Source organism: Poromitra crassiceps, assembly GCF_964638095.1.
Source record: "Poromitra crassiceps genome assembly, contig: HAP1_SCAFFOLD_847, whole genome shotgun sequence".
Taxonomy (NCBI): domain Eukaryota; kingdom Metazoa; phylum Chordata; class Actinopteri; order Beryciformes; family Melamphaidae; genus Poromitra; species Poromitra crassiceps.
The window spans coordinates 25,769-41,362 of NW_028151562.1; the positions used below are offsets into that span (position 1 = coordinate 25,769).

At 42.8% G+C, this 15,594-nt stretch overlaps 1 protein-coding gene across 1 annotated transcript; it reads left to right on the forward strand.

Annotated features, from left to right (window-relative positions):
* Positions 1–53: 53 nt before the first annotated feature.
* LOC310771591 (cytochrome P450 2J4-like) lies at positions 54–12,020 on the forward strand. The gene is made up of 9 exons (XM_083664170.1): positions 54–335; positions 2,084–2,246; positions 2,431–2,580; positions 3,719–3,879; positions 9,562–9,738; positions 9,990–10,128; positions 10,343–10,530; positions 10,678–10,819; positions 11,049–12,020. The coding sequence occupies exons 1-9, from the start codon at positions 135–137 to the stop codon at positions 11,222–11,224; spliced, it is 1,497 nt and encodes a 498-aa protein (XP_083520296.1). The 5' UTR covers positions 54–134; the 3' UTR covers positions 11,225–12,020.
* The last annotated feature ends 3,574 nt before the right edge of the window (positions 12,021–15,594 follow it).

Here is a 15,594-nt window from a genome sequence, read left to right on the forward strand (position 1 = left end):
TCTGCAGCATGAGGTAGCCTATCAGTAACTTTAGTGTATCAGCGTAGGCTACTCTCATCTGGAGTTGAGACTATAGTTGACTTGAGTCAATCAGCACTAAAATCGCAAACGCGCCCTGCTCTAGAAAAATACCAATGAAGACATTATATGACGTAATAGCCCTGGAATGGATGGACGGGTGGAGTGTTTTGATATTTTTGTGTGTTTTCTTGTTGGTTGTTGATGTTTTGAAGAACAGAGCCCCGAGAAACTTTCCTCCTGGACCATGGTCTCTTCCTGTGATTGGCGACCTTCATCGCGTCAAACCCAGCCGAATACACCTGGACTTAACTAAGGTACGAATAACCTCGCGTCACCAGGCTCGTGGGCATGCGTTACGATACTTTCAGCAGGACCGTGTACCGGACGGTCAGTGTGTGACGTCCGTGTTGCTCAGTGCGACATAGCCTAGGGGAGACCAGGGACAGTTGTAACAAGGGACGGTTTGAATTCCTCAGAAACCAGTTTAGAGTGATCACACTCACTGCATGTTTTTGAGGTGTATGTACCTATTACACCTCATAAACATGCAGTATAACAGTCACTGTTTTGTGAGCTAAAACGTGTGTCAAATCAGCTGTCAAGCTAGTTCACTAGTTTGGTGATACTGGGACCTTCCCTGAACCAAGCCAGGCAGCTGGCTGCCAGCCTACATCTGACTGTCTGAAGGTCAGAAGGAAGCTGATTGACTGACAACCCTCAAAATTCTTGAGTGACATCACTGATGATGGCAGCACTCACTGATGTCATCTCTCACTGATGACATCACAATTGCTTGAGTGACATCACTCAGGAGGCTCACTGACTCACAACCCAATTATGTCATCAGTGGCTGGCAGCCAGCTGCCTGGCCTGGTCTTGCATGTACCTGTATGATTTGCATGTATAATTTGGTGTAATGTTTTATACCATGTTTTTATTTATTTCTGTTCTATGTTTACTCTATATTTTAGTAACATCAACCTGCCCCAGGGACTACAGATGTAAACGAGCCTCTTGCTATAATCTGGCATATTTACATTTGTTCTAAGTGTTCGCTAATATGCTCTGTCCCTGTCAAATAAACTAATAAACTAATAAAATAAAAAATAAAATTACTTTTTGCCAGAAGTCAGATGTTGCAACCAATCCCAACCATGGGGACAGGTGCAACACAAGTCAGGGATGGTTGCAACATGTTAAAGTACATAATTCTATATAATAACTCCTGATTGAAGAAATCCCTATGGGGGATTTCCTATCCTATTCTTCACTGACCACACCCTCTCATCATCTCAGGAGAGCGTCATCATATCATGGAGTCATACGCCAAAATTAATTTGCTGTATCATTAAAGCTTGTTATACTTTCTACTAGTCTCTCATTATTGAATGAATATCAGTGAAATACTGTCATTTATAGATTTATTATGCTATAACTTATTTGTTTTACTAATACCTGTGCTTAAATTAACCCAGTGGCATAATCTGCTTTATTTCAAGAAAGAAATGGCCAGTGGAAATTCTGATTGGCTGAGAGAGACAGAGAGAGGGAGGTGCTCACTCTCAAACATGATAACATTTCTAGATTATATTATTCCTATTGCTACTGTGTGTATGTCTTGTACTTAATAGAGAGTTTATAGTGATTTTTTTGTAGGCTACGTTCTGCCATTTTATCTCTTATAATATCACAACAATGTTTCTATAATATTCCTATGCTTGTAATTGAAGACGAAGGGATTCAAAATCCCATTATTTTGCTTCCCTTTTGCAGAGGGCAGTGGAAATTTCCAAAATTGCATAAGGTAAAACTAAAGCCAAAACAAATATCTTGTCAAAACCTGATGGAGGACAAACAATAGAAACACCTGGGCGTTAGCTTAAGATATTGTTCAAGCGTGATCTAAGAGGCAGTGGTGCCATTAAGATCCTATTTCATACCCGCACCCCTGCAGTGATGGAGAGAGATTAGGCTTTCCTAATTGTTGTTTGATCAAAAGCTCTAGAATGTGAACAGCCACTCAATGTTGGACCACAAATCCAATCTGCTGTTTCTCTCTCAGTTTGCAGAGAAATATGGAAACATCTTCAGCATTCGAATGTTTGGTGGAAGGATTGTGATCATCAACGGGTACAAGCTTGTGAGAGAAGCCCTGGTCCAAGGGGGGGATGATTACACAGATCGCCCTTTCATACCACTGTTTGATGCACTGGCTGGGAATAAAGGTACAGTAGTGTGTGTTGCATTTTGTTTGAAAAAGCTGCCAGTGATTGTACCTAAGTCTACTCAAGAGTACTGTTTTATATTAACCCCTCTTTCGTGCAATGAAGACGGATGAAAAACATAAACACTGTTGCATTTAGTCATTTCCAGTTGCTTTCAGTCTACACTGTTTTATGTTCCAAACAGGCTTAGTGTTTTCAAGTGGCCATCAGTGGAAGCAGCAGCGGAGGTTTGCTCTCCATACACTCAGGAACTTTGGTTTGGGCAAGAAGAACCTGGAACCATCCATCCAGCAGGAATGCCACTATCTGATTGAGGCCTTTGCCCATCAGCAAGGTAAATGTCAATTGCTTTTTAACAAACAATCTTCTTACCCAGCTATAGGGCAAATGTGTATATTACCTGGATATGTGATTGAGCCCAAGCCACCCATAGTTGAGTGTCCCAGGTATCCAAGTATACACATCCCTCTAAACACTTTCATTATCTATTTTGATGCAATATGATAAAAATCATATTAACCAGCTGGCTGCAACACAGTCTCCAAAATTGTTTGAAATAGTAACATTGGTCCACAGCGAAAAACGATACAATTTAATAATAACGTCTCTAAAATTGTTAAATGGTAATGTTTTTAGAGGGGTCGTTTTTATGGTCGTTTTTAGAGGGGCGAGAGTTTTGAGAGGGGTGGGAGAGAGGTTAGGTTTAGCCATGGGGGGTGGGAGAGGTTAGGTTTAGCCGTGGGGGGTGGGAGAGGTTAGGGTTAGGCGTGGGGGATGGGAGAGGTTAGGGTAAGGGGTTAGGGTTAGGCGTGGGGGGTGGGAGAGGGGCCCCCTGACCGGTGGGGTCTTCGGGCAGGGTGGGGACCCCCGAAGGGACCCCCCCCTTCCCCCCCCAAAAAAAAACATGATAATTTAACAATTTTAGAGCCGTTATTGTTAAATCATAATGTTTTTCACTGTGGACAAATGTTATTATTTCACAATTTTCTGGAGACTGGGCTGGATGATAAATGACCTACAAAGCTACAGGAAGCTTCGCTAAGATAACTAGCAGGAGGGGTGCATCACTACGTTCTGCAGGCACAGGGCATCTATCAGGAACATGGCTGCAGGCACAGGGCATCTATCAGGAAGATGGCTGCAGGCACAGGGCATCTATCAGGAAGATGGCTGCAGGCACAGGGCATCTATCAGGAACATGGCTGCAGGCACAGGGCATCTATCAGGAACATGGCTGCAGGCACAGGGCATCTATCAGGAAGATGGCAAATAGGCGAATCTCCGAAAATGTTGCCGTGGTCCTTTACAGTAACATGGTGCTGGCCTGCTCGGCTAACATCATACATGGATGTGCGCCGGCTTGGCATAGATTTTAAAGTCATCCCCTTCTTCTCCTAATCTTTCCTTCTAAATGTCCAAAACATGTTCACAATGTTTGGGTCTCCTATCTGCATTACATCTATGTTTTTCAGGTGAGCCCTTCGATGCCCAGCTGCTGGTGAACAATGCTGTATCCAACGTCATCTGCTGCTTGGTGTTAGGGGATCGCTTTGAGTACAGTGACAAGCAGTTCCAGACTGTCCTTCAGCAATTCTCTGAGTTGGTGTACTTAGAAGGAAGCAACTGGGCAATGGTGAGCCTCCATGTTACATGGAAGGACAGGCATTATTCGTCTTTAAAAAAAAAAAATGTGATCAAGTAAATTATAATAATAATTAATTATAATAAAGGCCACACAAGGCTATATCCAGCCTGACCACAGAAACTGGCAATGAGCATTGAATGTGCGTGTGCGTGCGCGCATCCGTTTCCACCCATAGTCCAGGATCAATTCAACATAATTACAAGACATAAACTCCAAATGTTGAATGAAAGCAGGTAATTGTAGTTCAGATATGTGAGTCACTAGCGTGGGAACAGGACGAATCAGCGAACTCATGTTATTATTTGCTCTGGCAGATGCTTGCAGTTGTATACCAGTGTCCTCGCTTCCTCCTCTGATGACTCTGTAGTAGGTTGACCACATATGAGTTGAGAACCGACTCTCGCAGAGAGAGGGGCAGAGGGCAGCCACTTCAACGGCACAGTAGAATCAACCTGAAATCCTTTGTGTAATTTGAACAAACATACAACATTTAACCAGAAATACCTCACTTAGAGACAAGGGCGTCGTTTTGGTCTCAAAGTTGGTAGGGTCGAGGACGGCATGAGGGGAGCCTGTGTTTTGAGTGGGTTTTTTTTTTACCTTTTTTAGCCATATTTAGAGGAATATCTCATTTTAAATCAACATTAGGATTATACTGTTGTGATGCCATTATTCAGTATCTTCTCCTTTTCTCAATAACTTTCATGTCACCACCTGCTCAGCTCTCTCACAGCATGATTGAGAGAGATTAAAAGCAACACAGAGTAGGCTATCAGGGCTGAGAAGTGAAACGGCTTTCAATAAAAACAAGTTTGTCGATTCATTCATGTGCTGATGTACGGTCGTTTGAGAGTGAAAGTGCACTCAGTACTGCACATAATAGCGTTTCATTGCGACTTTTCATGGGCTGTTCTCACCATTACCATTGTACAATAACATGCTGATCACTGAGTATAAAAGCATCTGCCCCAGCGCAAGGTCCGCACGGTGACTCGCGGAGACTCGCAGAGCTCCACCCCACGGAGCTTGCTCGAGTATAATGAGCCCTTTAGCCGTGTTGTACTTATAAACGGCATCACAGTTCTTGCAATTAACAATGTCGTCTTTTAACTGGAAATGGTCCCACACAAAACTTCACTTCGCTCTTGTCATTTCCTCGTCTGGGCTGGGGCCTGGAGTGCTGAGCTGTTCTGACTCACTGCAGCCAGCCCAGTGAGACCACGCCCATAGCCCATTGGACTGGCACATTCAGTGGTGAAAAATGGGGGTAAATGTAACTTTGAACATAATGCAAACTAATTTCACTCAATAATGGTCGGGTCAATTCTATCCTATGGGGCGGCTGTGGCTCAGGAGATAGAGCGCGTCGTCCACTAACCAGAAGGTCGGTGGTTCGATCCCCGGCTCCTCCAGTCCGCATGTCGAAGTGTCCTTGGGCAAGACACTGAACCCCAAATTGCTCCCGATGGCTGTGCTAGCACCCTGCGTGGCAGCCAGCCGCCTTCGGTGTGTGAATGGGTGAATGTAGGCACATTGTAAAGCGCTTTGGATAAAAGCGCTATATAAATGCAGCCAATTTTACCATTTACCATTTATCCTTGCAAAATATGGGAAGACAATCTAAATGACCTATATAACTGCACTCCAAAGATAATGCAAATAAGGTTGCTTAAAAGTTGGTAGGGACAATTGGACACCCTGAAATCTTGGTTGTGACATGTCATAACCAACCCTACCCAAATCGACGCGCTTGCTTAGAGAGATGGGTTAGTGTAGCGGTAGATTCCCTGCCTACAACACGAGGGTCGCAGGTTTGCACCCCCGTGTTACCTCCGGCTTGGTCGGGCGTCCATACAGGCACGATTGGCTGCGGGTGGGAAGCCGGATTAGGGGTATGTCAAGTCAAGTCAAGTCAAGTTTATTTGTATAGCACATAATTCATACACAGAGGCAATTCAAAGTGCTTCACATAAAATGGTTGACAGGAAAATAAAAGAAGAGAATAAAATGGACATTTAAAAGCGCACAACAAAACTTAAAAAAAGAGCATAAAAAGTGCATTAAGCAACAGGCGCAGCAGTTGCAAAAAGAGCTAAAAACTTATAGAGGACTCATTGGGTTTGCATAATAGAATAAATCAGTTTATCTATATTGAGTCCCCCGTCATCATGACTATATAAGAAACATGACTACACACACATAAAACTCAAGTCTGGGTACGGTGTCCTCTTTTCCTCTGTGTCCTGGTCGCTGCACTAGTGCCTCCTCTGGTCGGTCGGGGCGCCTGTTCGGGGTGGAAGGGAACTGGTGGGAATAGTGTGATCCTCCCACGTGCTACGTTCTGCCGGTGAAGCTCCCTGCTGTCAAGTGAATAAAAGCGGCTGGCAACTGTGCATGTGTCGGAGGAAGCATGATGCTAGTCTACGGCTCTGCCCAGATCGGCAGAGGGGGTGGAGCAGCGACCGGGGCAGCAGGGGAAAAACTGGCCAAGTACAATTGGGGAGAAAATGGGGGGAAATCAAGAAAAAAGAGAGATGGGTTGGGGTGGACTGACAGACATTATCCAAGAGGTTGACTTTACGAACTTTACTGATCCATTTTCCACATGCACGCACGCACGCACGCACGCACGCACGCGCACACACACACACACACACACACACACACACAGGGATGTGGAAAATGAACAATACCGAATATAGGCAACTATTTTGTCTGCCACCAGTTTATTGTTGTTTATTTGCACAAAGAAAAAATGAATAACAACAGATAGTACAAGTATCTTAATACAAAGAAAATTGTGCAGGTGATGGAAAGAAACCCGGAAGGGCTTATAGAGTCTCACGTCTCACCTTATTTAAAAACAAATTAAAGACTAATAATGAAAAAACAAAACAATCAAGACAATATATTTAAAACAATATAAAAGTAAAAAATATATATATATATATACAGAAAAAATATATATATATATATATATAATAAAAGAAGGAAAAGAAAAGAAAAGAAAAAGCAAACAGGTGCACCAGCGGGTAAACAAATGAAATCAATCAATAAGATACAGGGGTAAAGAAATCAGGTACTGTGCTCTTTTAAGAGAAGTTGTTTAAGTTTTTTTTTTTAAGTGGAAATGAGGAGTGACTACGGAGTGCAGCAGAAAGACTGTTCCACATGATTGGACCTCTGTATTTGATTGAGAATTGGCCAAGGTTAGTTCTGAAAAACTGACTGTGTAGAAGATCAGCAGATCTGGTGTGATAACAGTGAATAATAGACCTACTAATAAAGAATCTGTCGAAAGAAATGGGAAGTAAATTATTGACAAATTGAAACACAAAAAGACATATCTGAAATCTATTAATGTCAAATATGTTTAACAGCTCCAGAGTTTGAAATAATGGGACAGTGTGAGCATTCCAGGGACAGTTCGTGATCAAACTAACCATTTTTTTTGTAATAGAAAAATGGGAGAAAGACTGGTTTTGTACGTGCTTACCCAGACTATATTTCCATAAGAAATGAAGGGATAAATCATAGAATAGTATAGGTCCATGAAGTTTTTCCTTGACAAGACATGTTTTGCTCTCCGTAAAATACCAGCAACTTTATTGGACACATAAGAGATGTGTTTTTTCCAATTAAGTTGATCATCAATGTTTACACCTAAAAAGTTAACAGTGATGTCAGAGTTCTTCATTGCAAATCTGTCACACGTTTGTGGCTTAAAGTCCCTGGAAACCAAAATCCACAAAAACGTTCTAACTATGTTATTTAGGGTCTTATGTTAGTAATTTTGTGCCTCCGAAATTATTATACATTACTTTCAACCCAAAGCCTTAAAATCGACACTTTTCTACAAGATTCTACAAAGTACTTCCTCATTGAAGACAGCAGTGCGCGAGGTGCTAAAACGCAGGAGCTTATGACGTCATAAGCTCTATATAACCTTTGTACACGCACGCAATCCCACCCACCTATGGCAAGTCCGTTCTTTGCCCCCAGTGACAGCGCTCCCTCGCTGTCCGTCTCCCTCCCTGTGTGCCGTCTGCCACCAAGCGCTGTGCTTGTGAGATTAGCAAGGTGTCGGGTTTCAGCCATGCGCTCCTCTCTCTCTCTCTCTCTCAATTTCAATTTCAATTTCAAATAGCTTTATTGGCATGAAAAGACAGTGCTTATATTGCCAAAGCAAATACACATATTAACAGTACAACAATAAGGAAATTATAATAATAAATGAATGTACAGTCGAGGATGTATAATGTACAAACAGTCCAAATTTACAGTCAAAGATATATGTACATATAAACTTCCCAAAAAATGGGGCATTCTGACTTAAAATTTTTACAAACAGTAATTGTCAAATAGAAAATAAAAATAAAAATAAAATAAGTAAAATAAATAAAATAAGAATAAGAGTAAGAATGAAATGAAATAGAAATAAAATAAAATAAAATAAAATAAAATAAAATAAAATAAAATAAAATAAAATAAAAATAAAATGAGCTGGTGTGTTTCACTGGATGTCTCTGAGGTTGTGGCAGGAGGCCAGATATTTAGCTGCTAATATGCAGCAGTTTGGTTTTTCTCCTAATAGGTATTTAAGCTTGTCTCTTTCTGATTGTGTTTCGAATTCTTGGTATTTGTGTATAATTTTGGGGAAGAATGATGCTCTAATTTCTGCATATTTGTCACAGTGTAGTAGAAAGTGTGTCTCTGTTTCTACTGTGTTCTGTGTGCACCGTGAACATAGCCTGTCCTCCCTGGGTAGCCAGGTCTGTCTGTGGCGACCGGTTTCTAGGGCCAGGCTGTGTCCACTGACTCTGTACCTAGTCATTATGTCTTTCTTAATTTGTCATCAGTCACGGTGGTCAGATATTCTGCCACCGTGTACTGTCTGTTTAGGGCCAAGTAGCTCTCTCTCTCTCTCTCTCTCTCTCTCTCTCTCTCTCTCTCGACAGACACTCAGGCAAAGAATGGACAGAGATCTCTTCCGAGCCGCGGAGCAACACACACACACACACACACACACACACACACACACACACACACACACACACACACACACACACACACACACACACACACACACACACACACACACACACACACACACACACACACACACACACACACACACACACGGTGTGTGCACGACTCATCTCTCTTTCTCCGTTTCCCTCCCCCCTCTCTCTCGCGCTCTCCGAGAGACAGAAATTTCCCTGCTGTAGATGGGACACGCCCACACATTCCGCGGGAGAAAGTACACTCTAAAAAATAATGAAATCTCATGAGTTTTGCCATGGCTGTCAAACCTAAATTTATATACTTTGCGACGTTCATCATCGTTCAAATTTGGCTGGTGGCTTATTAACATAGGGTCCTGTGATGTGATTAACTCAAAATGCTAAATAATAAAGAAATATTTCTGGTTTCCAGGGACTTTAAGGCTATGTTGAATCTGATCATCCTGTGTCCTAAAAGAATCAATAGAAGAAGGTTTGGGCAAGAAGAAGAAGGAATGAGTGGAGAGCAGCTACATGATATGAATCTATCTGATATTGTCAAGAATATGCAGCTTATTGGCCTCCATCTGTGTCTGTGTTCAATACTTTTCCCATGCTGTTAAGAAGCCTATCTGTCTGTCTGGGTAACTGTCTGTTTGCTCTGTAGATTTACAACATGCTGCCCTGGCTGATGAAGTGGCTCCCTGGACCTCACAAGAGGATATTTGTTCTGACGCATAAGCTGCTTGACTTTGTGAAAAATCGGATCAAAGAACACAGAGAAAGCTATGACCCCTCATCACCAAGAGACTACATTGACTGCTTCCTGTCAGAAATGGGAGAGGTGTGTGTGTGTGTGTGTGTGTGTGTGTGTGTGTGTGTGTGTGTGTGTGTGTGTGTGTGCGTGCGTGCGTGCGTGCGTGCGTGCGTGCGTGCGTGCGTGCGTGCGTGCGTTCGTGTGTGATAACATTTTGTTTGGTTGTCTTGGGCTTAAAATCTCATTAATTTGCCTTCTGTGTATTTTCTAATGAAATGGCTGTGAATGTTGTGAAGCCACTGATTCTGATTCTGGCAATTGCTTTGTTGTGTTGTCAGAAGGAGGATCTAGATTCTGGGTTTGATCTGGAGAATTTGTCTTTTTGCACCCTGGACCTGTTCATTGCTGGAACTGAGACCACCTCCACTACTCTACACTGGGGACTGCTATACATGATCTACTACCCACACATACAAGGTGTGTGTGTGTGTGTGTGTGTGTGTGTGTGTGTGTGTGTGTGTGTGTGTGTGTGTGTGTGTGTGTGTGTGTGTGTGTGTGCGTGGGTAGTGGGTGGCACCTTCTGGGTTGCTTGCATTCTTCAAGGATGTGGCTCTCATTAACATACTTTTCTCAGCAGCCATGTATGAGGGACACCTAATCAGAGCTTGTTTCCTGTTCCTTCTCTGTGCAGAGAAGGTCCAGGCTGAGATCGATACTGTCGTTGGTTCATCCAGGCAGCCCTCTGTGACCGACAGAGAAAACATGCCCTATACTGACGCAGTCATCCATGAGGTCCAGAGAATGGGAAACATCCTGCCTTTGAATTTGTCCCATATGACAACCAAGAACACCACGCTGGGCAAGTACACTATCCCAAAGGTAAATGAATTGCTGTACAGTATGTGACAAGGATTGTCATCTCTAGAGCAGTGGTTCCCAAACTGGGAACCACTAGGGGGAAGGACAAGGGAATGAAGGGGGGGACTTGGAAGTTGATTATATTTATTATGCTTGCTCTAAACTCAGGGCACCATGGTCCTGCCCATGCTGCACTCAGTTCTACATGATGAGACGATGTGGGAGACTCCACACTCTTTCAACCCTCAACACTTCCTGGACCAGGATGGCAAATTTAGGAAGAGAGAGGCCTTCCTTCCTTTTTCCGCCGGTGAGTAGTTAACCAAAAGTCAATTACATGCTGTTTTAACCAAGTGATAATATTTACTCAATTCAGGTATACTGTATGGTGGATCCTTACTCTTAAAACAACTTCAATCATCGGGAACTTTTCAAATAAAATTATGTGGATTTGAACAAAGCTTGGCCACAAAATCTTGCATTTATAATGATGATCCTGGTTCTGAATCAAACTGAACTAGAGTATTATGTCTTCCCAGGTAAGCGTGCATGTCCTGGGGAACCACTGGCCAGGATGGAGTTATTCCTTTTCTTCACCTCCCTCCTTCAGAGGTTCTCATTCTCTGCACCCACTGGAGAGGAGCCCAGTCTGGACTTCAAGTTGGGAGCCACTCACTGCCCAAAACCTTATTGCCTCTGTGCCATACCAAGATAAACCACTCACTGCCCCAACCCACTTCGCCTGTGTGCCATACCAAGATAAGCCACTCACTGTCTCTGACCTGCTCTACCCTCTAATAATGATTAACCCCATGCTTAAAGTGTAACTAAACCCTAAAACATATTTCCCCCCAGCTTTAAACCAATGTATATCGCTTTTGAGTAGTGTTGCTGAAGGATTCTGGGCAAAATCTCCACATTAGAACACACTGTATAATTTTCATGCAGCGAGAGTGCCCTAGGCCTAGGGGTTTAAAACCTACCTTTGCAGTTCTGTCTGTCAATTGGCTGATCTTGGGTTCCGATGACATCACCAACTACCCCTTTGACACCCAGAGTCAGAGCGGGATGATAGGCCATGCATGAAGCAAATGAAGCCAATGTGGAAGCTACCCCAGGTTGAGACTCTTGATTCCAGGTCTGCCAGAATTCTGGGGGCTTACTTCCCCTTTAACAAAGAAATCAGACAAACGGTGCACTTCAAGCAGAATTTTATCATAACGTTAATTTTGTATTGCTCAAGACTGAGTGGCACTGTGCTTTGTCATGATAAACCATCTGTGCCCAAATCTTTGTGAAAAATCTAAGTAATCAACGTTGAAAATTGTATTTCTGTCAATTTACAATACAGAAGTTGTTTTCCACAGCAGTTACCCTATGTTATACCTTGAAAAGTTCTTCTGTAATCTGAATCACCATATTGTTTTAATGTGCTATAGTATAGCTATACAGCTATAGTCTAAGCAAAACATAATTTTGAAACATTTTACTTTCAATAAGCCTATCCAATAATCCTGTATACAATATGTAATAAAATCATTGAAACAAAATATTGTCAACCTTTTTTAAACAATTGAATTGAATTGAAACCTTTATTTATCCCTGAGGGGAGATTCAGGGGTCTAAAAACAGCAACAGCAGCAGGGGTTAAAAATACAGAGCAGACAGAAAATAGTAAGAGACAAATAAAAACAGATAAAAACAATACAAGAGAGAGACAGAGAGAGTGCATCATCTCCTCCGCCCAGCAGCGTTTAAGCTGCGTGAGAGAGACAGAGAAAGAGAGCGAGACAGAGAGAGAGAGAGAGAGAGTGCATTATCTCCTCCTCTCAGCAGCATTTAGAGCTGTGATGGAAACAGGAACGAAAGATGTTTTTCGTGGCCCTCGGAACCTTTAGCCGAAAGCCCGAGGGGAGCAGCACATACTCTGGGCAGAGAGGATGAGTATCGTCCATGCGAATGGACATGGCCTTTTTAAGCACCTGTTAAAAATGTGATCCAGGCTACTAAAATTTACTCCGGCTATTTTTGAGGCCGCTCTCACAATCCTCCCGAGGGAGTTCTTCCCTTGAATACAAAGGTTTCCATACCAACAGATGATAGAGAAGGAGATTACAGACTCGATATAGGCACAGTAAAACAGTTTCATCAGAGTCCTGTCAACCTGGAATCTGGCAAGCTTCCTTAGGCAAAAGAGACATTGTTGACCTTTTTTGCACAGCATTTCACAGTTTAGATCGAACTTCAACTTGCTGTCAAAAATAGTGCCAAGGTATTTATAATTGGTCACCATGTCTACTGGTTGCCCATGGACAACACTGTTCTGGGGAACTGGGGAGGATCGTCTAAAATCAACACAAATCTCTCTAGTCTTTGAGACGTTAAGTTGGAGGAAGGCTTCTTCACACCAGGACAGAAAATCATTAGGAGAATTTCGGTTTTTTTGAACCTGCAGCCCTCTCCTCACATTAATTATGATCTGACGACTCACCCAGTGCTCTCCGCAGCGTTTTTGTCGTCCTAGGCATTGTTTTGAGATCAATAGCGTCCAAGCCAGTCCTAGAATGGAGCTCCGTGAGGGCCAAGTGGCAGCATGCTTTTCCTCCATTTAAATAGACAGTTTTATTCACGTTTTCGACGCATATCGTCATAAACTGATCCCTAAGGAACGATCAGACTGCATTTCTCCCCCGGGCTCTTTTCACTAGTTACAGGCAGCCCATTTTTGCCTGTCGGGTCAGTGAGACACAACTCTCATCAGGAAAGTCTCACGGGACTTTCCTCAAAACAACGCCTAGGACGACAAAAACGCTGCGGAGAGATCGTCAGATCATAATTAATGTGAGGAGAGGGCTGCAGGTTAAAAAAAAACGAAATTCTCCTTTAAGAACCTGGCCTCATCCTCATCAAGCAAGCTGACAATGATGGAATCATCAGCGTACTTGATGATGAATCTGTCGGCATGACGGCTAAAACAATCATTTGTATACAGACTATACAAGAAGGCAGACAAGACACAACCCTGAGGTGAGCCGGTCGAGGATGTTAAGAAGCTGGACAGAGTTCCGTTTACTCTTACTTGTTGTGATCTATTTGTAAGAAAGTCCAAAATCCATCCAACAAGACCCGCGTCTAAACAAAAAAGGCGTACAAGTTTCTCAACCAAAATGTGAGGCTGGATCGTATTGAACGCTGAAGAAAAGTCTACAAAGAGCAGCCTGGCGTGGTTCCCACTGCCTTCTAAGTGCTTACAGACAAGGTTAAGTAGGGTAGCTGTGGCGTCTTGTACGCCTCTCTGAGCTCTATACGCAAACTGAAGGGGGTTGAGCAGGTGCTCAGTTTTTGCTAGGAGCTCTGCTTTAACTAGCTTTTCAAATTGCTTTATAACCAGAGAGGTTAAAGCAACAGGCCGGAAGTCGTTCAAGCTTTTGGGACTGTTTATCTTACCAACGGGCACCACTATGGACTGCTTCCACAGGGATGGCACCCTCTGCTGGGAGAGAGACAAATGAAAAATGAAGCTAAAAATGAGACCAAGCTGGTCAGCACATATTTTTAGCAGGCGACCGCTAAGTCCATCGGGGCCAGGACGTTTCCTGGGCTTGCACCTTTTAAAGCAGCCGATTACATCATGCACATCAAAAAAAGGATTCAATGGTGGAGCCAGCTGGAGATTGTTTCTGATCTCGGAGTGCTTATTGTTAAAGTCATGAACATCAAATCAAACATAAAAATCATTAAGGCATTGAGCCAGCTCGGCATCTGAATTGTATTCCTTGAGCTGAACTTTTTTTCTACCAGATTCTTTGGTCCCAGTGATCGTTTTCAAGCTGTGCCAGGCAGAGCCTAGATTATTCATTCTGAGCTGAGACTCAATTTTATCTTTGTATTTCAGCTTACAGGACCTGATTTCACGTTTAATTTCTTTCTGTAGATTATATAGATCTAGCCTATTCCCTTCTCTAAAGGCTTTCTCTAAACTACAAGCACTACTACAATTATCACTGAACTAAATGCAGATTACACTTAACATTGTATACTGTATAATAGGTTAGACTCTAGTTCAGACATGTAGGGGATGGGAGGGGTTGTCCAGCATAGCGTGCAGTTTCCTCCTCAGCCTTGTCTCTGCAACCGCCTCCAGACTGCTCAGCTCAGCTCCAACTACAAGCACTACTACAATTATCACTGAACTAAATTCAGATTACACTTAACATTGTATATAATAGGTTAGACTCTAGTTCAGACCAAAATCCAACTTGTACTTAAATGTAAATACATTATCCTGAGATTCAGTTAATTGCGCTGATTCTTTATCATAATCTGATAATAAAGAACTTTTTACAACTTCACTGCATTAGATTCAATATTCATTTGAATGGCAGGAGTGCAGTGGGTTAATAATTGTAAATCAAATGTACTATATTGACAATAAAACAATCAGAATAACATTTATTAACCTAATTAAAAAAAATCTTCCTTTATCACATTCAACCTGTAAGGTACACTCAAACAGTCGCGTGTAGCTAATGATAATCTTGCAAAAGACCTCTAAAATCACAGTCTGAATGCTGTGGTGGTCATGACTCATGCAGACACATGATACCCCATTTGGTGCTGTTCTTGTTCAAAAGCTTTGTGAGAGGAGAGGAGGAGGAGTCTGGGCAGGCTTCAACACAGCCTATCAGTAATCAAAGCAAAGCAATCAAAGGTCACTCTCTCACACACACCCGCGCGCGCGCACACACACGCACGCGCACACACACACACACACACACACACACACACACACACACACACACACACACACACACACACAAAGAAAACATTTCCCCGTTCATAATAACTTCACTGTCGACTGGCCCTGTCGAGCACTCATGTTACGGCAGTCAAAATGGAATAACAAACTCTGCTCCTAGAAATACCAATGGAGACATTCTATGATGTAATCGCCCTGGAATGGATGGATGGGTGGAGTGCTTTGTGAGAGGAGAGGAGGAGGAGTCTGGGCAGGCTTCACACACCCACGCACGCACACACACACACACACACACACACACACACACACACACACACACACACAAA